Here is a 25,646-nt window from a genome sequence, read left to right as displayed (position 1 = left end):
AGGAATTCATCACACATTAGATGGACTCACTTCTTTATTTATGAATGATCTGATTATCAGAATCAAAACTCATGGCTATAGCCAAAATTATAAAATGCAATTAGTGATATTCACTTGTGATCATTTTTTAGAAAAATAAGTTAATTTAATTCTACACATAAGGTTAGTTATTTGAAGGTTGTAGTTGCATACACAGACTCTTGGATCAGAGATGCAGTGCCATGGTTCATTTCTTGGATTAAGTCTGTGGTCAAAAGAAGCCAGTTTAACTCCTGGTACCTCAGAGTTCATTAGAATTAGGCAAGAGGGGGGGAAAAAAGCTTTTCTTCCAAAATGACAAAGATTTAAGCCTCTAGAATTTGACATTCTAGGTTAGCTGTCAGGATACTGCGAAAGTTGAAGCCATGTTACAGAGAAGGAGACTGCATGGCAAGTCACTGTGAGATTCCCAGCCATTACCTCCAGTACCCCCATGTGGCAGCCCAGGATTGCTTAGTTATTTGTTAGTCTGTGAGATATGTTTATTAATTAAGAGGAATGAGGTAGCCAAGCACATTCTACGCATTACAGTAATGATTTGAAAGGAACTGGGATGCCATATTAAAGAATCATAGAAAAAAAAAAGAATTTGATGCTTTCTTTTGTGTAACTGAAATAAAGAATAATGGCTGCCATTATTTAAATCCAATGTGTCATTTTAAAATATCAGGTTTGTTCACTCAGGAGAATGTCACAATATTGAACACATGTAGAGAAGACCATGTTCTTACCAGTGCTCTGGTAGGAGCAGTGTGCCATGACTCAGCTTCTAAAGATTCTGTAAAAAGTATGGGTCATTTAGCTGTATGTCTTAGAGATTGGTACATGATGCCATGTATACATATATTCAAAGCAGCGTGTTTTACTGTCTTGATTTTATAATTAAAAATTAATTTTTTAATAAAAATATGCTCTTTTAGGCTTTCCAGAAAGAACTGGGGAAGAGGACCAGCAGTGTGCAGGCCCTGAAGCGCTCGGCACGAGAACTCATAGAGGGCAGCCGAGATGACTCCTCCTGGGTCAAGGTCCAGATGCAGGAATTGAGCACACGCTGGGAGACCGTGTGTGCACTGTCTATATCAAAGCAGACACGACTGGAAGCAGCCCTGCGTCAGGTAAAAGTCATGCACATTGCAGCTGGGCATAGTGAGAAAGGTTTCGAAGCCACAACGAGAACTGCTCTTGTGAGGAACTGTTCTGCTCTTTTTTTCTTAACTGGGACAGTCATAGAGGAGATTCTTAGAGCATCCTTGCCGTGGTCTTCCTGCCAAGAATTTAAATTACTCACAGAGGGAAGTTTCCTCATCTTCACATAAAAGTGCTGCTCTCGTAATTTTTCAGCTTGACTGTGCAGTGGGCTGCCATGCATCTAAAATCAGATTGTTCAAATGGTGAATTAATCTTCATATAGACCTTTTCGATATATTAGAGGTCTTACATTTGTAAAACATAGCACCATATATCTTTATCTTTTTAATGGTAATAATGTATATCATTGATCAATTTAAGACCTTTTTTCATTGAGAGAAGAAATCTACACTAACAAGCATATTTGGGGATCTTCTCTGGGGGATGTGTGTGTGTCTGTCTGTCTGTCTGTCTGTGTGGATTTGTGAACCCTTAGGCAGAGGAATTCCACTCAGTGGTGCACGCCCTCCTGGAGTGGCTGGCCGAGGCAGAGCAAACCCTTCGTTTCCATGGCGCTCTCCCAGATGATGAGGATGCTCTTCGGACTCTCATTGATCAGCATAAAGTGAGTTGTATGAATGCTAAGTAAAACTAAATGAGAAAATCCAGTAGACTCGTGATCATAAATATCAACTACATGAGTATTTCCCTCCCTGAGAAGTAATTAAGGGTATTGATACAGTTGAGAATTTACCTGTATCTTCCTTGATTATATAGGTGTGTCCCCGTGCCCCTACATATGTATATCTATCTTTTCATGGTTTCCTTATGAAGAAGGTGGTTATTCTAAAATGAGGGAATTTTCTAGGGAGTTGTTTGGCTTCTGACCAAAACTGATCAATTTTATTGCACTTGTTTGTACATTTCAAAGATGAAACTTCCTTAATGAGTGTTTGGCATTTATAAAGTTATTCGTAAAGCATTGGATTAGAATAGTAAGTTAATAATTTTGACCTTTGTAAGTAAGACAAGTAATGTAATAACTTGCTCAAAGTTTATATTTAAATCTCTGCCAATTCTGGTTTTCAATGAGATTTACTTAAATTTTTCTGAGAAGTAGCCTGTAGTATAAATTATAAATTAAAAGTAAATTCTGTAAGTAGATACACTGTCAAATAGTTAACCAAATTGAAAATCTGGCCACTGAGTTTTCAGATCATCCTCTATTTTGTAGCAATGCAGAGAGCTAGCAAAACCCTTAAGAGATGGTCCAGATACCTCTTAACACGTTTTGTTTTTAAAAAATTAGAAATTTGCAGTGCTAACACTCAATGCAATATTGTGTCAACGTTTCCATTTAAACATTCTGTTTAACACCACTGAATAAGCTCATCTTTCATGGTCAAGTTGGAAGTATATCATTAGTTCCGGATTGCATCATTTGTGGAGACTTCTTATAGTGATTACTGAGGGGTTGCCTGACCTATAACAATGAAATCTTGCCTTGTCATTAACAAAAATGATGCGAGCTTATCTAACATTATCTGGAAGAATGAAATACTACTTAGACCATTTGAGTTTGAAGCTAGAATATAAGAGTAGGAAAATTACAGCAAATTTATTGTGAATTTTTTATTCAGTTCAATATTTTGACAATCTCTTGTATTACTGTTGGCTGACCATCAGCCAGCTTCGAGTTCCACTAACATGCTTTGGTATTAGAGTAGCCTCTGGGAGTCCAGGCTGCATATCTAACACCTTACAGAAAGGAGCCCACTTGTGGTATCTCCACCCTCACAGCAGGAAGGAACCCCCAGAAACATCAGGAGGCAGGTATCATGAGCAGAGGTAGTATTCTAGGGTGACAAATTATCTTTATTTTTATTTTTTTTAAATTTTTTTAGTTTATTTATTTATTTTAGAGAAAGCGTGAGAGCAAGCAGGGCAGGGGCAGGTCCTAAGCAGTCTCCCCATTGCCAGTGTAGAGGCCCACACAGGCTTGAACTCCCAAACCATGAGATGATGACCTGAGCTAAAATGAAGAGTCAGATGCTTAAACCAGTTGAGCCACACAGGTACCCCAATATTTTTAAATGGTGTAAAATTACATGTAATTTTGTAAAGGGGTGCTTAGAAGTAATACTTTGCAGTAACATCATTCATTCTTTCTGATCTCCTGCTTCCTTCACACACCAACCAAATAAAAGTAAAACAATATTTAATTTCTTAGCCCCAAGACTAGAGACTTCTCAGTATAGTCCACTTTCTAAAACTGGCAGGCTTTCCCAGGTGAGCACAAACCACTTAGCATAAGACAAGGTTGGAAGAGCACAGAATGCAAGCAGGGAGTTGCTAGTCCAGTCTCGGCATTCTGGGCAGGATTCTGGCTCTGCCAGGTTAGGAGTGATGTAAAAATACATGGTCAGATCACCTGTCCTTGGAAGAACACAGTTCTGGTTTTCTCTTAATTAAGCCTTGATGCCATAGCAGGAAGAATGTGTAAATAAAAGTTAAAAAGTACGTATTCCATCACAAAGATTCAAAATCGAATAAGACACAGTCTTCTAATCTTGTGGACCTTAACATCCAGCAGATCTCTACATAAACAAATTATTTAACATGGCAAAATACCAGAGTAGGAGCTATGTGACAGCTTCACAGACCTGGTGGAAAACAAGACACTTTCAAATGATCACCCTGATCATATGGCATAAATTGTACTGAGTGTCAACCGTTTCTGCAGCCCCTTGTCAGTGTGACTGAGGGAGTCCAGATTGGGGTGCTAGTGGATGCTTCACATTCATTGTGAGGTTTTGGAAGCATGTGACCTTTTTTTAAGGCAGAGGTCCTCATTTGTCACCATGCTTTCAGAGTTCTGTGACCCATGTATATATGAATTACAGTTCTGATGGTGGAAAGCACAGGTATATGCATAAGACATTTGCAAAAAGGTGATTTGAAAGCTTCTCAAAGTCTGTTGAGACTTATTCACCCTTCCAGGGCAGAGAATGGCTGTTACCGGCCTCTGAAAGGGACGCTTCTCACACAGGCTGTCTGGCAGTCAGGCCCCCCACGTCCCCAGCCTCTCCCTGACTCCCTTCTGGACATTTGGACACCTTCACCCTCATCTCAAATATTTATTGTTTCTTGCCAAGCCTTCTCTCTTCCGTGGCACTGTTTTGGTACATATCCCAATCATTCCTGGCACAGTTCATACTATTTTAAATATACAACCTTCTTGTCTTCTTTGTTAGAGCAGTTTTGTTTTGTTTTGTTTTGTTTTGTTTGCAATCAGTATTATTTCTGTCTCTGGTATTCCTGTCTCTCTTGGTCCTATTCTACATTAATATAATTATAATATATCCAGATTTAGAACAGTGTATATTTTGTATAACATACTTTGTAAAGCAGGAGATGTCACCCTATACTCATACTTTGAAACACTTGTTAGAAAGTACTTCATTTCCCATTTTTGTCCCTTCTCCCCTCTTAATGCCCCAATTAGTGAATTTCTCCCAGCTATGAATAAACTAGTTGAAGGTCTTCTTTATTTGTTTAACTGACAGTCACATATGCATCCCCGGAGTGTTGCTTTCAGCCAGTGCCAACAGCTAATCGAAGTCTTTGTTTCTGCTCTAGGAATTCATGAAGAAACTGGAAGAAAAAAGAGCCGCACTGAATAAAGCTACCAGCATGGGAGACGCCGTATTGGCCATGTGCCATCCTGACTCCATCACCACCATTAAGCACTGGATAACCATCATCCGGGCCAGGTTTGAGGAGGTCAGTGTGTCTTGGGTCATCATTGAAGCAGCAACAGCTTTGAGAATTGGGGGTGTGGAAACTTCAGCAACTGTGATGCATTTATGACCATGGGAACATGAGGCCTCTGCAAAGAAAAATGCTCTTTAAAATACCTTCCTGTGTGTGTTACCTGTCTTTGCAGTCCACTTTTATTTTTAAAAGCTGAAATAGTCTTGCAGCTATGCTCCCACAACATGGAAAGGCAAATATTTGGGTCAGTGTATTACTTCTTGTCCCACTTGCACATTGTCTCTGTTGAATAATCCAGCACCTGACTTGTATTTCAGACGAGTATATGCTTGTGGAATGAAGTGCACGCATGAACTGAATTCTGTATTTTAAGATTTTAGCTGTTTTTATTTCCACTCAGTGCTATGTGGAATAAGCATACTTAATCCTTCAGAGAATGCATATTTGAATTTTTTAATGTTTGTTTAGTTTTGAGAGAGAGAGAGAGCACAAGCAGGGGAGGGACAGAGAGGGGGGCACCGAGGATCCAGCGGGCTCTGTGCTGACAGCAGTGAACCTGATGCAGGGCTCGAACCCATGAACCACAAGATCATGACCTCAGCTCAAGTTGGACACTTAACTGACTGGCCCCCCTAGGTGCCCCAGAGAATGAATGCCTATTTGAACTTAAATTAGAAAATGAGAGGAAACCTGGGATGTGTTTGACATCCATCTCTAAACTTGTGAGGGAAACAGACATCACAGAGGGCTCTCATGTCCTCCCCAAGCCGGCTCTCGGTACCACGGATGGGATCTAGAAAGACTGGGAGTGTTATGAGTCCAGCCTGGGACTATCCTAATTTACATTTAAATGTTGTAGTTTTTACATCAATTAAATTAAGATGGGAGAAATTTCAGAGAAACTCTTTTCCCCAACAGGTGCTGGCCTGGGCAAAGCAGCATCAACAGAGGTTAGCAAGTGCTCTGGCTGGGCTCATTGCTAAACAGGAATTGTTGGAAGCTTTGCTGGCGTGGCTGCAGTGGGCTGAAACCACACTTAGTGATAAGGACAAGGAAGTCATCCCCCAGGAAATCGAAGAGGTGAAAGCCCTCATTGCAGAGCACCAGGTAAAATAAATACATCCTAACCACTGGTTCTTTATTTCACCGCCTTACTGCTCAGGAGATTGCTTTGTGCTCATTACCTTCACGTCCTCAAATCTTTCTGCCTGGGTTTCTAATTCCCTACCTTTATCTTCAGCTCTGTCCTGTCCTGTTCTCTCTTTTGGTGATCTCCCTTCTTTACTGCTCCCTGCTAGTGTATTCCACTGTCTGGTGCTGAACATCTCTCACCATGACCAAAGTATTGAAAGTATTTCAAATATATCCTTTCTACAAAGCAACGTATCATCTTGCTAAAAAAGAAAAAAAAAAAGTTACTTCTCTATCCTAATCTGTTTTAGACTTTGAAATGATGGGGCGTCGCATTAACTCTGATTTATTTGTTTGCTTGTTAGTCTGTTTAATGTACATTTACAAAAGGAAACATTAAAGGTCAGCTTAGTTGGCTAAGAGTTGACATCGCTATTGTATTTTAATAAAGGTATGAGCCATCCATGTCCATAATGGCCCTGAAGTGCCTCACGCCAAGTTCTTTGTGATCAGAGCTCTCCTTTGGGACAGATACGCCAGAAATGTGTTACTCCGCTTTTCATTTATCCCCCCTCCTCTTTGTTCATCCCTTTTCACCACAGTCTGTGCCTTTGCCACATATTCCAGATATAGGGGTATCTAAGTCAATAAGCCTAAGGAGATGAGATAAGAAATGGCAAGATAGTCAAACCTCTTAAATGGAAACTTGAACCTGAATAACTGTTATCTGCCTTGGCATAGCATATATGTCAACAGGACTGTTTAAAATATATCCACATTTCATGTGGATGCTTTACAGCATTGCACATCAGAGTCATCTTAAATATTTCAAATATGTAAGTGAAATGTGCTACAGAGAAGTCCTAAGCACCAACCCAGTTAACTAGTTGCTTTGCAGATAAATGCTCACTTTAAGATTCGTCAGAAAGAGCTTGGATGCTCTGGAAGATCCTGGTTGATACCCAGACAGGTTATATTAATTAAACAGCTGCTCCCATGTGTGGTCTTCAAGCTAAAACAAATAACTGTTACAATTCTGTAATTACTTACAAGGTAAAACATTTTATATTCTTTACATATGAGTAAATACTTGGTTACACGGGCTTACATTCCCCCCCTCCCCCAAAGATGTAACATGTTTATTCCTTTTTTCAGAAATGATAGTGTGGTCCTTTTATCGTTTTGTTTTTAGTTCACTTCTAAAGATACTTTTCTCTGGTATACTTATATTTAATTGACATTGACATTTCAGACTTTCATGGAAGAAATGACCAGAAAACAACCTGATGTGGATAAAGTTACCAAGACCTACAAGAGAAGAGCAGCTGATCCTGCCTCATTACAGTCCCATATTCCGGTCCTGGATAAAGGACGAGCAGGAAGTAAGTGGCCAGTTTCTTTAATTATTATTATTGTTTTTTAGAGAAAGAGAGTGCGAGGTGGAGAGAGGGGCAGAGGGGGAGAGAGAGAATCCTAAGCAGGCTCCACACTCAGCATGGAGCCTGATGTGGGGCTCGATCCCACGCACCTGGGATCATGACCCGAGCTGAAAGCAAGAGTCAGACACTCAACCTGCTGAGCCACCCAGGTGCCCCTAATTTCTTTAAAATGAATATGATTCAGCAAGGAAGTTACTTTTTAGTTGTCGTTTGAAATTTTAGAACAATTGGTGATTCTGCCTATGAGCTCTCCATCATAAAAGGTTTCCTTGAAAGAATACATGGGTTCAAATATTGTAACAATTTATTTAAAAATAAAGAAAAAGATATATCCACATCTCTGTTTGTAACTTTATTTGCTTGAAGGGTGTGTTTTAGATGACCTAACTATTCATTAGTGGCCAGCAATCCAATAGATTTTGCCCATGTTCATATGACTTCAGGTTCTATTTACTTCTCAGACTATCTTGACTCCACAAAAGAGGAGTGACACTTAAAACAATAATAGCTGGTTTGGAGAAGATTTAAAAGAAGTAAAATTTATATCTGAATAGTGGTATATTTGATGTATTTCTGAATAGTGCCCTAATTTAAAAAGTAGTTTCAGGGGGCGCCTGGGTGGCTTAGTCGGTTAAGCGTCCGACTTTCGCTTAGGTCATGACCTCGCGGTTCATGGGTTCGAGCCCCGCGTCGGGCTCTGTGCTGACAGCCAGCTCAGAGCCTGGAGCCAATTTCAGAGTCTGTGTCTCCCTCTCTCTCTGACCCTCCCCTGCTCACGCTGTCTCTCTCTCTCTCTCCTAGAAATAAATTAAAAATATTTTTTTAAAAAAAGTAGTTTCAGGTGTTTTAGTTACTATATTGCATAAGGGGGCAAGGTAACAATACAATGAAGAACTCTGGAGACAGACTCCTTGGCTATTCTCACTACTTACCAGCTAGGAGGTATAACCTCGGACAAGTTACTTAAACTCTGAGCCTCAAGTTATCTGTATAAGGGAATAATTCTAACCTCATTGGATTCTGGTGAGGATGAAATGAGCTAATGTGTATTTATGAGCTAAGGTGATTAGCATACTTCCTGGCATGGAGTCAAATGCTCAGTAGATATTAGCTATTGATATTTTGTATAGCCCCATAGGAGTTAGGAACTCTGGGCATATCCCACCCTGGATATGCACTTCCTGGGTGACATTAGGCCAGTAGTTTTTCTAGGCCATGTTTAATCAGAGGAGGAAAATGGATTGAGACAATTGTTCTGCGACATTATGAAAACTTGTGAAAAATAGCCAGAAAAGAGGGAGAAAAGTGTAGTAAGGCAGGAAATTGGGATATGAGACTATGCACAGGGAACGTGCAATCTCAGTGGAAAATGGACTTGGATGAAAGCTGGGATTTTCCGCACAGTTCGATACTTGATAGAAATTCTTAATATATCTTGCTCTGACACTAATGAATGTCCAGTGTCTCCTGCCCTCACCTGCCCTCCTTTCAGCCTTTTTTTCTATGAAGGGCAGCAGAGTTTGTATAGCTGATTCTAAAATAAGTCTCATTGTCCTGGAAGATTTCTTTTATCCTGCCTTAACAAGAGAGAAGATCACAAGGTACTTCACTGTCATTGAAATGACATGGATTTTCAGCTGGAAAATGTTTTTAAACATAATTTTATAAAGAGCTTTTTCCAGTATTTAAATTCCCTTGTCAAGATATGTTTCTCTAATTTATATTAAGAGTACCTGATCCCTGTAAGTAAAACAGATTTGGACTTGAACATTATGCATCATCTAAATAGGATATTTCTAAATAATTAAGGCGATTCGGTCTTAGCTAGAAACGATAAAGGCACGGCCTTAACGTATTTCAGAACCCTGGAAACTGCCCTCCTAACTAAAGTTGTATTTTAACAGGAAAGCGCTTCCCAGCATCAAGTTTATATCCCTCTGGATCACAGACACAAATCGAAACCAAGAATCCCAGGGTCAATTTACTGGTGAGCAAATGGCAGCAAGTTTGGCTCCTCGCACTGGAAAGAAGAAGGAAGCTTAATGATGCCTTGGACAGACTGGAAGAGGTGAGAAAATTCATATATTCAGCACCCTGATATATGGGATGTGGATTTAGGGAATTACTGACATAAAAAACCCTTGAACAATTGACCGTTCAACAACGTGGGGGCTAGGGGCTCCAACACCCCTCCACACACCGTAGAGTCAAAAGTCTATGTATAATGTTTGACTCCCCTAAAACTTAACTGCTTAATAGCTTACTGTGGACCAGAATCCTTACTGATAATGATCAGTTAATACAAATTTTGTATGTTGTATGTGTTACATACTGTATTCTTATAATCAAGTAAGCTAGAAAAAGGGAATTGTTATTGAGAAAATCACAAGGAAGAAAAAGAATCACAAGGAAGAGAAAATACATCTTTTTTTTTTTTTTATCTTGTAAAAAACCTGCATGTAAGTGGATCCACACAGTTAAAACCCATGTTGTTCAAGGGTCAACTATAATGTTTTCACGTAGGCAGAAGCTGACTCCTTAAGAAAAGGAATCAGATCCAGCTTGGGGCACCTGAGTGGCTCAGTCAGTTAAGCATCTGACTCTTGATCTTGGCTCAGGTCATAATCTCATGGTTCATGAGTTCAAGCCCCATGTTGGGCTCTATGCTGGTGGCACAGAGCCTGCTTAGGATTCTCTCTCTCCCTTTCTCTACCCATCCCCTGCTCGCACACTCGTTCTCTCTCTCTCTCTCTCTCAAAATAAATAAACTTAAAAAAATTAAAAAGCAAAGATCTAGCTTGACATATGTTTGCTTGGTATTACCTGGGATATATAACCATTTATAATTCAGATATTTTCATTATTTATATTCTGTGATCTGAGATTTAGTTTCAAATTCTGAAACTGGGAAGTTTTTAGAAGCCTACAGGGAATAGAATGGCAAATAGCAGAGAGAGAACAGAGGTAAGTGCTACCAAGCTGGGCCTGGTGCCCAGTGGGCAGAGAACTTTCTAGAGGTGTTACTTTGGGGCAGTCCACCTTTGTCACATTGACACGATTAGAAATTTTCTGTTTGAGGGGTGCCTGGTGGGCTCAGTTGGTTAAGCATCCGACTCTTGATCCTGGCCCAGGTCTTGATCTCACAGTTCGTGAGTTCCAGCCCCACATTATGCTCTGCACTAACAGTGCAGAGTCTGCTTGGGATTCTCTCTCTCTCCCTCTCTCTCTGCTCCTCCCCAACTTGTTTGTTCTCTCTCTCTCTCTCTCTCTCTCTGTCTCAAAATAAATAAGTAAAAACAAAAAAAATTTTTTTCAGTTTGACTTTTTGAGGAGCTATATTTGTTTTTTTGTTTTGTTTTGTTTTGTTTTTGGTAAAGAAAAGCCAGTGACAATAGAAATGACAGGAAAAATATTTCAAGAGTTCTCTATGCAAAATCATACCTTTTTGAAGTAGGAAAGATATGTGCATTATCTAAAAGATCATTAAAAATAATTTTATTAAGGGGCGCCTGGGTGGCTCAGTCGGTTAAGTGTCCGACTTCGGCTCAGGTCATGATCTCACAGTTCGTGGATTCGAGCCCCACGTCGGGCTCTGTGCTTACAGCTAGCTCAGAGCCTGGAGCCTACTTCCGATTCTGTGTCTCCTTCTCTTTCTGACCCTCCCCTGCTCATGCTGCCTGTCTCTCTTTCTCAGAAATAAATAAAACATTAAAAAAAATAATTTTATTAATAAGGTGTAAGATATCATTTGAGCACCAAATTAACCAAAATACACTTTGTCCTTTCCAGCTGAGGGAATTTGCTAACTTTGATTTTGATATCTGGCGCAAAAAATACATGAGGTGGATGAATCATAAGAAATCTCGAGTGATGGACTTCTTCAGGAGAATTGATAAAGATCAGGATGGGAAAATAACCCGACAAGAATTTATTGATGGAATTCTTTCCTCAAGTAAGTCCCAAGAGGGGTGACTGTAAATGATGTAATTTTTAAAGAAAATAAACATCATTTAAACTTGTGTTACCAATAAAGCATTGCCTTGAAACTTGGCTGTGATGTCACAGCCCTCAGTGAAAAGTATCACTGGTAAAATTCGTAGGTTTGGAGTCAGGCACACTCTGTAATTGTGTAAGCATAACTGGTATGTTCCTTGTTGCACTGCGGCAGTGTCCTCATTAGGATAAGAAAGTTAATCATATTTGATTCTTAGATTGTTTGTTCTACCTGACATATAATGGGAAATCAATGAGTGCAAGTGAGTCTCTTCCCTTTTTTTGTTCTAATTAACATTCTGATCGTTGTCATTAGTAGGAAATTGGAACTCTTTAAAAATTCTTAAAGGTATTATCACCTTATTGATAGTTTAGTCATAGGGATGTGGTTTCTCTGGAAGATGTTCCTGGAAGTAATTCTTAAAGGAAATTTACACAATCATATGAATGTATATATTCATATGTATAAAATTCATATACTCCTTAAGTAAAGTGGTAGTTGATCTATATGAAACTTGCTAATATTAAACAGTTTTCAACCTAGAAAAATAGCAATTTCTTTTTTTTTGACCCATTCTNTGCTATGAACATTGGGGTACATGTGCTCCTATGCATCAGCAGAAAAATAGCAGTTTCAAATGATTCACCCCAGTGTAGTAATTAAAGATAAATGTAGATCCTAAACATAGTGGTTTCATTTGTTATGATGTAAATCAGCTTCTTAAAAGGATTTTAATATATTTGATGACCCTGATAATTTAACTGGCTGTATATATTAAGATCAAAATAATACAATCAAGAATGTCTTGAGGCAGAATTAACATGTTATACCTCTTCCTTTTTTTTAAAGATTAAATCTTTTTGTCCAATATTACTGTAAATAGCAGGTTTTAAAAACTTTCATTGGGAATGTCGTATGGCTTATTCTGAGAGTATCTCAATTATCATTTATACGTGGAACCTAAATACAGAGTTAAACCCCCAGATAGTGGAAAAGTTATTGCCAGGGCCTGGGGGTAGGTGAGGGGAAATAGGGAGAGTCTCATACAAGGGTACAGACTTTCACTGTACAGTGAGTAAGGTCCGAGGATCTAAAATATAATGTGGTAACTATAGTTGACAATACTGTACTGTGTCATTGAAATTTTCTAAGTGAATAGAACTTAAGTTCTAGAACAAAAAAAAAAAAAAGATAAATATGTGAGGTGGTAGATGTGGGATGTGTCAACTAACTTGATGGGAGAAATCCTTTCACAATGTGTACATGTATCAAGTCATCACGATGTACACTTGTCATTGTCTTACAATTTTATTTGTCGGTTATGCCTCAGTAATGCTACTTACTATTGCTCTGAAAATTTTAGAGTTTCCAACCAGCCGCCTGGAGATGAGCGCAGTTGCAGACATCTTTGACCGAGATGGCGATGGATACATTGACTACTATGAGTTTGTAGCGGCCCTTCATCCGAATAAAGACGCATATAAACCTGTCACCGATGCTGACAAAATCGAGGATGAGGTATTTACTGGCTTCCCACCGCCGACAACAACAGTGTGTGCTGCTAGGATAGCTTGTAGAAAACATGCAGCCATTTTATTTATTTCATTTTGAGTTGTCCTGTCAAGGTTTGAAAGGATTCTACAGTGTGATATTAACATTAAAGTGGACATTTCATCATTGTTTTTGACAGGTGACAAGGCAAGTAGCTAAGTGTAAATGTGCAAAACGATTTCAAGTTGAACAGATCGGAGATAACAAATACAGGGTAAGTTTTCAAAATAATGATTTAGTTCTCTTGAAGGAGAAAAACTGAAGTTTGTATACAATTTGATCTGCATTGCTTTCCAGGAATGCTAATTACTTTTACCTCACATCACAATATAATGATCTATGAAATTCCAACTTTTGTCATTGTAAATTCTATAAAGGTAGCCTGCATTTTGTAAATTAGGATATACCTTTGACATGTACATTACTTTTAAGGAGGAAAACACATCTCACATACTCAGGTTGCTTCGTGTGACTTATAATATATTTTATTATGATTACAGGTAAGTTTTCATATTTCTAATAACAAAGCAATTTCAGACCAGAACCATAAGGTTAAAAATGTTGGATTTTTAGAAAAATCAAAAAAGAGGCAATGTTTTCCACTTGTGCAGTTATTTTTTCTTTCATTCAAAGTCTCAAAAGCTCAGTCCACCTTCTTTGAAATAATTAGTTGAAAACTAGTGTGACTTTGTCACTCCTCTTTTTTCCTCTTTTATGGGATATCTCTTATATGTAGTAGCTAGACAGGAAATGTGCTGAGTTTCCCTAATATAGTGTGTTACTTACAAACGAATTTTTTTAAGTTTAATTTGTATATTTCCACATGGAAAAATATTCATCTACATATTTGAATTTCTAACCTAAATTTGAAACCCATAGCTTTTCAAAAAATATAGGAAATTTTCTGATTATTTGAAGTCTGGACACGTGGGTACCTGCACATTTCTAAACTAGATACTATATCCAGGAGCCCCGAGTGTGAAAGATTGTGTGTGTGTATATGTTCTAGAGTCATATAGAAAGTTTCCTATTGAACTAATTGTGTCTTTCTTCCATTTTTCATTTTTTTATCAGTTCTTCCTGGGAAATCAGGTATAAACCAGTGGAATGTATTCTCAAGTTCCCAATGATTTTTTTTTTTTTTTAACTTTAATTCATAGCCATTAAAGCTTGCCATGGCCAATCTTTCCCGTGCTGTTGCCCTAGCTACTACATTGTTGGTTGGCGTGGTGTTTCTGTAAATGCTGTAAGGGCCCGGATTCCTTTTTGCCGTGTGTCTCAAATGAGGAGATTACTTTTAAGCAAACCAGATAATAAATTGTAGCTTGACTGGTTACAGTGTTACAAATGCAATTTTTAATTCCAGTTTATAATAATGTATTATATATATTTTATGCAAATACTGGAACACAAATGTGATGCACATATCTGCACACTGTGTTTAACCATTGAGGTCACATGGTCTACAGTAGCCAGAGAAGGACCAGCATCGGGCCATGACGTGGGAAGACAGAGTAGTGAGAAGTCTCCCTGGCACTCAGCCACAAATAATGTGTTCTCTCCCAAGCAGCTATTGTCCTATTTGTCCCACATCACCAATTTCAGGGCTTTGCATCCTCCTAATAGAAATTTTAACTCTGGAGTTTTTAACTGGTATTTTTCCTTTTGAGGAAATATATCTCTCATATGAAATCCTCAACCACACTTTATCCCATTTTGACTTCCTATTGAAGTCAGTATAAACTGTCCAGAGACACTGTGTCATGATCACAATTTTTAGAACTAAAGATAAGAGAAATTGTGTTTTGATCTAAAAGGAGGAGAAGAGTTTTTCCCTGTACAGTTTTGGACAGAACTGTGCTATTTGATATGGTCAAATACCTGACCATATCATATTAGATATTACTCTGCCACTCAGTTGTTAAGCCATCTTGTATCTTAAATTTCAAATTCCCTCTTATCCCCATTTATTGCAAGCACATAATTTTTTCAAATAGAAATTTTCAGGCCCTTCGAATTCATGTCTTTAAAACTTGGCATTGATTATAACATATAAAAAGTTACTGTTCTCTTCACTTCTCATTATTTTCCGAGTCAGCAATTGGAGTAGTGTTTTTTATTTGTGGAAAGGATGAGAAAAATGCACACTTTAAAGGATTTTATTTACTGAAAACACAAAGAACAACGTTAGTCTATTTTTTTCTTATGTCACAATTTGGCCATTAGGAAAATTAGAGAAATTCTAAAGGCAATGTTAGTTGTCTAGAAAATAACTTCTCAAAATAAAAATTTTAATTATATTTATGATACTTGAAATATCTCTATAAAATAGTAATTTTCCTTTTGTTTTTAACATAATCAGTTCAAAACAGAAAATTGAAAGCATCTGATCTAATTATCTGGTTTCTTAAGTGTAATTTTCTTTAAATCCCTTCCTTTTCCTTTGCTTATTAGCAGCACCAAATTTTTTTCTAACAAAATAAATATATTTTTTAATTTTAAAATTTTAATTTACATTTCAGGAACCGGTTTAATTATAGGAAAGTTTAAATCTCAAGGCTTGAAAATGGACTATTTTAGAAATAGCAATATGAAAAGGGTTGATGTAAAACGCATGAGTTCCTGCTGGTGCATTTTACATGCTTTCTAGGTCCTTTTGAGTTTCAGGGTCATGGGTTGGCTTTGTTTTAGGTTCTATTCCTGAAACTCAATGTTAGAGCATATTGAAAAGCAGCAGATTGTTTCTATTTAAAATGAAGTTTTCTGTTTATCCATCATGAACCCAAACAAATAGTTAAAGTCACAATTGCATATTACCTGCCTTTAAAAGAAACTATGTTTACTTGACTCTTCATTTTGCTCTGGTATCTTTTGAGTTGGCAACCATGAAATTCAGTATGGTGATTTTTACAAGCTGAACATGAGCCTATTAGAAATGATTTAAAAGTATAAAATTATTTCTCATGGGCTTTCAAAACAAATCTTATGATCAAAAACAATCTGTAGTCTAGACATTTATTCCGGACTGGCAGAATTTGTAGCGTATCCAAGTGATTGGAAATCCATTGAAAGGGTAAGAGCACAATTGCATATTAGTGTCAGTAATTATAGTACAAACAGCTTTAAGAGACAGCCTTTTAGATTTGAAAGCTGTATCATTAATAATGTGTCACTGGCTGTTCTAACATTACAGTAATCCAAAATGGCTCACAAATCCAGCCTTTAACAGATTGGTTTACCAGATCATTAGTGATCCAGAAATTTTAGGTGACTGTGAAATTTTTGCTGGTCATGTTCATTTACTGCTTTCTCTCTCTAAGTCAAAACTTTTCTTAGAGAAAACAGGATGAGCTTATGGAGATTATTCCCACAGATTTCAGTGGAAAACAGTTTAAGTATTAGAGGAAGTTGTAATGAAGAAGAATCAGAGTTTACTAAATTTTCCTTAGAATCTTATTTTTGTATAAGCCCTGGCAGGTGGGCCAGTGCTTATTTTCGTGTCTGTGTTTAATTTCTAGAAATATCTTTCAATTACTGCCTTACTAATGTTGTTTCTATCATAAAGAAAAGTCATTTCCTGAACAAAGCTTCAATATTATACTTGATAACCTTTGTTAGCTTTTCTCAAACTGTTTCCTTTGGGCTAAATCAGCATGCAGCCGTCTAACGCAGATCATTTCAAACCCCTTTTTTTCTGAGATTTTACTAATCACTGTGAACTAAGCAAGAAATTTAAGTTGGTTGCTTAAGCTACTGCAGATTGCACATCATCCTTAGGTTTAGACTTACTGTTGACAATTAGAGGTTCTGTCTTTCATCTTCACAGTTCGGAGACTCCCAGCAACTGAGACTCGTTCGAATCCTACGAAGTACCGTAATGGTTCGTGTTGGAGGTGGATGGATGGCGCTTGATGAGTTCTTAGTGAAAAATGATCCTTGCAGGGGTAAGGAGATGCTATGTCAAGATAATAACACCATCAAAGTATATCAATTTTGTATTCTTTCCCAGCCTCAAAACCCATGCTGGGTCTAATTTTGGTCACTTAATATAGTAGTGAATGTTTCACATTGGTCTCTGTCAGCCTAAAGTTCCCAAAGAACTTGTGGCAATCATGTAAACCGTGTTCTCATTTTTTTTTCTTACTTCTTCTGGATAAATATGAGAATGTTAGGCAGGAAATCTAGAGTAGATGTTTTTAATGAAATACTCCCATATGCAATTTTCAAAATGAGTAATTACACCAACTAGGGAAAAGATTTCATCTGTCACTAAATAGCAAAGTAACATGAAAGGAAATTGAGGTGAAGAAGACGGAACATGTTGGACAGTAAAAGTTTAAAAGTGAAGTTTTTTTTAATTGGGAGGAATTAAGGAAAGTAATACCTGAACATTTAAAAAATAATCATCAGCTGCTAACTTGACTCTTACTTTGAAGATGTAGATTAGCACATTAAAAATATAAACATATGATACTATATAGCTCACTCCATATCTACCAGTCACAGAGTCCATGCTTGTCTTTTAATTTTCCTTTTTTCAGAACCCATGGTCAATTTCAGAATTCTTAACTGATTTATGTTACAAGTGGTCATTTCATTGTAGTTTCTAGTTAGGTCCCCTTTACTCAGTAGGTCCATTTTTCTTTGAGAAAAGCAAACATTAAAATTCTGTGATTTTCTTTAACCTCCGAGCTCATTTTAATCCTCTTAAACAAACAGCAGCTAATATTTGTGCTGACACTACTAGTCTACCTAGCGAGAGGCTGGAGTTCTTCCAGCAGAGCCTCTTTGTTAATTTAGTGCTGGCACTTGGATGCACAGGTGTATCAGAGTGATCCCTGCTCTGCCAAGGGCACCTGCGATCGTCATACACCCCTACAAGTAGCTCTGCTCTCTGCAAGTCACAGATGCACCCACAAAAGGGGCAAAATAACAAAAACTCTCTTTCTCAATAAACACAGCCTAAAGTAACGTACCTCCATTTATGAAACAAAGACATGTGAATGTGTAGTGTCCTGCTGAGTTGCTGAAAGGGTAGCGTGGCTGAGGCCACATCTTCCAAATACGTTTTTCTTACGGAGTCAGATCTCTGAGTGCTTCCTTTCCTGATGCAACTTTTCTTCTAAAATGTGTGCTAAAAGCCGGATCTGAGCACCCTTTGCATATTCAACTACTGTACTTTGTTTCTTCTCTTGCTAACAGTATTCTTTAATGTGATTGGTATCCTGTGTCATTTTTTCTAGTTCATCATCATGGGAGTAAAATGTTACGTTCGGAATCAAACTCTTCAATTACTACTACTCAGCCTACTATAGGTTGGCAACCCCTCTCTTTGCCTCTCCCCTCTTGCCTTTCCTCTTTCCTACTTTTACATTCTCGCTTTAATCATTTGTTTTAAGATAACACGCTTCATCCATCGCGTATGGCTTAACTCATATCCAACTGAGCTGGTGCTTCCAAATTTAAATTCTGAACCGTTGACACACTTCCGGTGTGTTGCACACGTAGGTGTTCTGTAAGTGATCAAACACATGCTAACACGTTGCTCATTGGGTTCTTGTGGAGTGTTCTCCGTGTGCATATGTGTTTGTATGAGTGTTGCATCACTGATTATCTCCTCTCCTCGGGTCTGGTGTTTGTTATTTGCATGTCAGTTAAACAGAGTTTTTCGAGGCATAAAATAAAAATACTAATTGCCTCACTTAAGTGAAAAACCTGAGAGTTTATATGTTGTCATCATGATTAACGAGCCATCTCTCATTCTGTGTAATTCTATTGTTTGATTAATTCCAGTGTTAAAAAAATTGGCATCCTCCTTACCTCAGTAGTACATGCAAAAGACACAGTCCCCGCCTTCCTGGCTTGTCTTCTCAGTGTGCGGAAAGGGCGATGAAACCGTGTGGGCATCAGTAGCTGGTGGATTAACAATATTTTAGCATGAGCTTTCCATTTTCATGCTGACTCTTTCTTTAATAGTGGTTATTCTTGCTGGTGTCTAGTGTTAGAATAAACACACTATTTTTTTTTCTTTCCCAAACTTACTTGTATCCAAAAGGAATGCATTGTAAAGGAATGCATTTAACTTTTTGTTATGCTGAGTTGGAGTTGGCATGGCAAAAAGATGTTCTTGAAATCCTCAACATGATCTGTGGTGCCCGCTGGTTGTTCTGCCCATAAATTGATTGAGCGTCTCTCTTTTTTTTTTTCCCTCTTCCTCTTTTGCTTGTGTGCCCCGCTGTGTGCCACGTAATCCAGCCAAAGGAAGGACAAACATGGAACTTCGGGAGAAGTTCATTTTAGCAGATGGTGCCAGTCAGGGGATGGCGGCCTTCCGGCCCCGGGGCCGGAGGTCGCGGCCTTCGTCACGTGGAGCTTCACCCAACCGTTCAACCTCTGTGTCCAGTCAGGCTGGCCAGGCGGCTGCTCCGCAGGTCCCCACCACCAGCACACCCAAGGTAGGACTCAGCCGGGAAAGGCTGTCTTTCTTGCATGCGGTCACTGTCTCCAGTATACCTTTGAATGTTTGGGGAGCCCAGAGTTTGTAGGACCAGCCTTCTCCATTTGTATCCCTTCTCACAATACGACACATGAAGGATTTAAGAACATATATCTACATATATGCTTTTGCCTTGTGGCACATATGGAGACTATTTTAAAAGGGCTTTGATTACTTTTCAGGTTAGTTTTTCTTTTTAAATAAAGCTTTATTTTTTTAATTTTTTTGGTGTATATGATTTGCCATCCAATCTTTCCACTTATTTTTAATCATTATCATTCTCACTGTGAATTGTTACTCTTTGCTATGAATATCTCTCTCTGTGGTTTGTTTTTTATCTGCTGTCCTTTTCATTTGATTTGCCATTGTTCCATACAGATTCTCCATCCTTTAACACGCAATTATGGTAAACCATGGTTGACAAACAGCAAAATGTCAACTCCTTGTAAACCAGCAGAATGCTCAGACTTTTCCGTGCCGTCTGCAGAGGTACCGTAAGGCCCAGATTCTAGTCTAACAGTCTTCTTTAACTAAAACTGTCACTCACTAACATTGCTTTACCTCTCCCTTAACACATGTACTTTTGATAATACCATGTCTTTCTACAGATTTCTGTAAATACATAAACACCTCAGCATTTCTGGGAAGACATGAGAGTGTCTTTTCTCTCTTGGGAGAATGAAATATAGGAGATTATATTAGACTTAAGTCAGGTTTCTTTTAAAGCTCATGGTCTGCTTGTGCTTCTAGACATAATTTGGGCAAGAAATGCAACAATCTCCCTTCAGGTGAGAGTGAGAGGCAATGTCATTTGCATGAGAATCACTTAGAAGAATATGTATTGAGTGTTCTCTGTAAGCAAGGTCCTTCCGAATGTATGCTACATTTATTTCTGCTCAAGAACACTGGGTGGGTAAGACATAAACCTTTTAGTTATCAGTGGGGGAGAGGAGGGCTTAGATATGCAAAAAATTTTCTGGCATTTTCAACAGGTATGTGTCTTTATTAGACTTTAATGGTTATTATTTAAGCATACTTCACCTTTTTCATATGGCATGATTTATGGGGATAAGATACTTAGGGCATGTAAAATTTGCCAAATTAGCTCATATATTAGATCATTTACATTCAAGTGAAAACCAGCCAACTTTATTTGAAAGAAAGTTCTCTGTAAAATGATACACACATAGTTATCAAATGATCACATACTTGATTAGAAGTATAATAATTGGCGTGATGTCCCTAAATAACTTTGCTTGAGATGAAGGCCAGGACCCTTTTATGAAAGTGATATAGTACCTGTAAAAAGCCCCTGTATACTTTTCAAAACACTTTCTAATCTATTATTTAATCCTTACATCTATAATAAGAGGTAAGCAGAGAAAGTTTCATTACTCTCATGACTCAGATGGAAGTGATGAAAATATCATTACTGGTAATGGTAGAATTGAGGCAGAAACAACCCATTCTTCAATTCTGCCTCATTCCCCAACCCTTCATTTTCACCCTTTCACTTATGATGGATGAATCTAGTGTGACAAAAACTGAGAACAGTTCAAGAAGCCTCAAGCAACATGTATGTTTTAAATATTTAGGGCTATGCTGCTATGTTCCAATTTTTTTTTTAAACTAGAGATTTCCCCAGGTTAAAGTATGTTCTTTTAACTATTATAAAACTGTGTTTCATTTCAAATACCCTCATTAGACAAAACAGCCGAAGAAAGAAAGCAACTAAAGTATGCCTTTCTGGAGGGGTCTGTAAGAGTACTAGCTAGGGCTGGTGAGAATAAGAGCATTCTGAGAATGATTTGACTTTTACATGGCAATGAATTATGCCACGTTAGGTGATATGTTAGATAATTTGGAGATCCTCACTGTTTTCGTGGATTGTTGAGATTCTTTTAAACTTAGGAATTTAACTAGATAGAGTTGTCAGATCTTGGGCAGATCAGTGCCCTCTCAGGCCCTCATTTTTCACATGTGTCAAAAAGTTGTTATTTGGTGAGTGTAAGGTTTAATTTTTCTTATGTGGGTGAAAGTATTTTGAAAAGTTAAGTTTTTTTTAATGTTTATTTTGAGAGAAGTGAGAGATCAAGTGGGGAAGGGGCAGAGAGAGAAGGAAAGAGAGAATCCCAAGCAGGCTCTGCATTATCAACATGGAGCCCAGAGGGGGCTCAAATGCACAAACTGTGAGATCATGACCTGAACCAAAATCAGGAGTCTGACGCTCCGCCTACTGAGCCACCCGCCCCAAAAAGTTGGGTTTTATATGTATACAAATTACATATAAATTCTGTCCCTAAATGTATGTATAAAATACTTTTGTAAATGAATTTTGAATATTACATTTATATTAAATTACAACTCTGATATGTTAAAAGGTCTTACATAACACTTCATTAAACGTTTACAACTAAAAAGAGAAAAACTAATTTTTTTAAAAAAAATGCACACATAGGGGTTCCTGGGTGGCTCAGTTGGTTGAGTGTTTGACTCTTGATTGCAGCTCAGGTCATGATTCCAGGGTCGTGGAATCAAGTCCCACGTTGGAGTCTGCACTAAGCATGGAGCCTCCTTAAGATTCTCTCTCCCCCTGCCCCTCCTCCCCTCTCATGTTTGCTCACTCCCTTTTTAGAGAAAAAAATTTTTTATTTAAAAAATGCCCACTTATTTTGTACAAGTTCATTTCCTCTGACCAGCTCCCTGTGAGTTCATTGAGGCAAGTGACATCCCTTATACTTCTTGGGAGATTTGCTTATTTTTTTTAACTGTGGGAAAATTTGCAGAATATTGTAGTGATCTGGAAAAAATGCAGTGACTTTAGACTTATAATAAAATCTCATGGTTGTGATTGCCTTTAGGCATTCTCTGTCAGCTCCTTTAAGAATTTTTAAAAAATTCTCTCTAAGCGTTGCCCACATGTCTCCTGTGTAAAGCCCATAGAAGGAAATGGAAGTAGGTGAAGTGATGTGGCACCACGTTATAAAATGCCACTACTTCTTTTTTGCAGTTAAGTTTGTTTAGAGGAAAACTGTTTAGGCATCAATTTACTTACCTACTCTTCTGTCAGTTTATTTCTGGCTGGTTCCCTAAAAGCATTGGAGGCACTGGAATATCCAAGCCCAGCTTTTCAGAGTCCCATTCTCTCTCTGTACCATGCACTCCCCATCTTTCTGGCAAGACTCTGCTAACTCCATAATGTTCACTGACAACCTGAAAGATACTAATGTGCTCACAGTTTAATTTGCCTTTTGCCTTTGCTGTCCTTTGGGGAGTTCTATTCTCTGTTTTTGCTCCCACATGAATTCGTTTTGGATTCAGGGAGAGAATAAGAAGAGAATAAGAAGACTTGGGGAGAAGCGAGTGGGGAGAACCCCATGCCACTCCCCCTCCTGAGGAAGCCCAGTGCAGGGTCTTCCACCAAACTGTAGCGTGGTTATCAGTGGAAAATCGTGGAACAGGAGCGATTTCTTGAAATGTCCTTTCACTGATTAAATACAGGGAACACCGATACAAGGAAGCAAGCTTCGACTTCCAGGATATTTATCAGGGAAAGGCTTCCACTCTGGGGACGACAGTGGCCTGATAACCACCGCAGCCGCCAGAGTCCGAACACAGTTTGCTGGTAAGTGTGCTGTGGCTCTTTCCATGAAGGCTTTTTACAGTATGATCCCAAGGTGAAAGTCCCTGTTCTTCTTCATGGTGGATGAAATAATGAATTGACAATGCTGTATTCTTTCATAATGACACGTAGCCCCATCCTCCAACAAAGGTAGTAGATAAATGACAAGAAAATCCCTTTTGGAAAGTACCAAAGGAAGACAAGCATAACAAAAACTAGAGCAGTATCTCACCCCTTCACGCTGGAAGCTCTTGGCTCTTCTGCCTGCTTACAAGTTGCCTGGGCTCTAGGCAGGTTGACTAGGTGGTTGGAAAAACCCAATGGGAGTGGGCCTTACACCCGTGCCTAGTCCTGTTTCTTCACAGAATAGTGAGCCTGGTCTCTGGGGTACTGGGCTCAGCACGCACAAAGGTTCTTTAAAATTTCTTAACTTTTAAATTCCTCCGTGCTTCGAATTCCTTACCGTCGGGCAAAACTTCTGCTCCGTGTCTGTCCTGCACACATCCCTAGGTACACACTTTGGAAAGCATAATCTCAGATTCTAGGTATATCCCTTATATCCATCTGTAGGAAATGGAATCCTGTCTAAGCCCAAACCACCCTTGTGTCTGTAAACCTAGCTTTTTGTATATTACATCGACTTAGAGTGAGGCTCCCCACCCTAGTGGAATGGAGAAAGGCCACGAATCTGCCGAGTGCCTGCTAGGTGACAAGAAAAAGTGTGGAGATTAAAGGTGGCTTTAGATTTCAAGAACGTGTTGCAGGTGGATCTGGGGATGAGGGTGGTTCAACTCTGTCCCCTCTCCTCAGATCCCAAGAAGACGCCCAGCCGACCAGGAAGTCGGGCCGGAAGCAAAGCTGGTAGCAGGGCCAGCAGCCGCCGAGGCAGTGATGCGTCAGACTTTGACATTTCGGAAATCCAGTCTGTGTGCTCGGACGTGGAGACTGCCCCCCAGACACACAGGCCTACACCCCGCGCAGGTTCTCGGCCGTCTACAGCCAAGCCTTCCAAAATCCCCACACCCCAGAGGAAATCACCTGCCAGCAAATTGGACAAGTCCTCAAAGAGATAGTGCAATTGGTTCCACCGTGGCCCGCTCTGGAGCATTTATTATTTAAGTTTGAAAGATGTAAAATATGATGTAGAAATTATTGTGAAATAATTGCAAGAAGTCGAGTTTAAAATTCTGCAGATGGCCTTATTTGTGTATTTGTCTTTTTATTTTATCTGTATAATTTCTTGTCAGATATTCTGGGGGTTAAAGTCACATCATATGTGAGGGGGGAAGGAAAGACTCTAACATGCACTAACCTTTCCGCACCGTCACGTGCGGAGCACACGCTAGGATCGGTGACTGTACCCACAGGTAAGTCCTCATCCTCTCCGACAGCCACAGCATGACAGCCACAGCTAACGTTAAGGATACCTCATGACATTCTCTTGCTTTTGTAGAAACTCTGAAAAGCCAAAAGACAGACACACGGGATATATTTTGAGATGATTAAAATGTAAACGACAAGGTGGAGGGCAGACAGACGAACACACCCACACAGTTCTTTAAGCAGTATCTGACAGAGAGCTCACAGGAAGTTCCTTTAAGCACTTGCCAGTGCTATGATGTTCGAGACCCTTACAGCATTTCTGTGCCATCGCTTCACATGAGGCCAGAGGTGTCCTGGATATTAGACCTACTATACTGTAAGAATATAATTATAAAGTGCATTCATATAAATGTGAGGTTTTCTTTTGCTTGAGTGGACAGTAGCACCTGTTATCATTGAACTCATTTTGTATCAAAGCAATTTTGCTTGCAGAAAGCTATGAAATAAAACATGTCCCTTAACTACATTGCTATGGAATTAATTTTTTTCCCCAGGGAAAATCCGTGTATTTTTTTATGAGCAATATCAATTTGGAGTGACCAAAAGATACTTAAAAATGGGTTTATTTTGATTTCTCATCTGAAATAATCATGTTCTGGTATTATATCTATATTTAATAAATATATACATTTTAATTTATTATGTATACTCACATACTATAGAAAAATATTAGTATGCATTTAATAAAACCTATTCACTTGAACATACGGAATACCTGATTATTTGAAGAACTTTTTCTATCGTTTGTTTTGAATAAAGGTTGTATGTCTGATGTATTTTTACTGATAGTGTGACAGGGTAAGTTTGGGGGACATCAAGACACAGGGACACGATATAGTATGTAATAAAAATGACTAACAAATATTCAGCATTCTACAAATATTTTTAGTACCAACTGTGTGCCAACCTCTGTTCCCCTGAGGCTGCAGATTCCTTGCCGTCTTCTCTTCAAGGGGGAAACAGTTAATAAACAAGCAAATCACTAAAACATATGAATTGGAACCACGGAATGTGTGATGATTTCCTTAAGGCCATATAGTGACATTCTTCTGGCCTGTGTACATTTAAACATTGAATGATCGAATTTTC

General features: G+C 38.6%; 1 protein-coding gene across 2 annotated transcripts in view; it reads left to right on the top strand.

Annotated features, from left to right (window-relative positions):
- Positions 1–25,260, top strand: part of DST (dystonin) — a 503,880-nt gene extending 478,620 nt beyond the window's left edge. Inside the window, exons 88-103 of one of the 2 annotated variants that reach the window (XM_077769079.1) lie at positions 960–1,154; positions 1,664–1,792; positions 4,807–4,950; positions 5,860–6,048; positions 7,325–7,454; positions 9,416–9,579; positions 11,301–11,463; positions 12,869–13,023; positions 13,196–13,270; positions 14,131–14,148; positions 16,883–17,000; positions 18,300–18,371; positions 19,312–19,511; positions 19,931–20,041; positions 23,054–23,177; positions 23,985–25,260. In XM_077769079.1, the coding sequence (XP_077625205.1) occupies positions 960–1,154; positions 1,664–1,792; positions 4,807–4,950; positions 5,860–6,048; positions 7,325–7,454; positions 9,416–9,579; positions 11,301–11,463; positions 12,869–13,023; positions 13,196–13,270; positions 14,131–14,148; positions 16,883–17,000; positions 18,300–18,371; positions 19,312–19,511; positions 19,931–20,041; positions 23,054–23,177; positions 23,985–24,247 (2,250 nt within the window). In that variant the 3' untranslated portion in view covers positions 24,248–25,260. The remainder of the gene's footprint in view (positions 1–959; positions 1,155–1,663; positions 1,793–4,806; positions 4,951–5,859; positions 6,049–7,324; positions 7,455–9,415; positions 9,580–11,300; positions 11,464–12,868; positions 13,024–13,195; positions 13,271–14,130; positions 14,149–16,882; positions 17,001–18,299; positions 18,372–19,311; positions 19,512–19,930; positions 20,042–23,053; positions 23,178–23,984) is intronic. The other variant, XM_077769080.1, reaches the window with a different exon arrangement.
- The last annotated feature ends 386 nt before the right edge of the window (positions 25,261–25,646 follow it).

This window comes from Crocuta crocuta, unplaced genomic scaffold, assembly GCF_008692635.1.
Source record: "Crocuta crocuta isolate KB4526 unplaced genomic scaffold, BGI_CrCroc_1.0 scaffold205, whole genome shotgun sequence".
NCBI lineage: Eukaryota > Metazoa > Chordata > Mammalia > Carnivora > Hyaenidae > Crocuta > Crocuta crocuta.
Note: the sequence above shows the minus strand (reverse complement) of the source record. Positions and strands in the feature narration are given on the sequence as shown.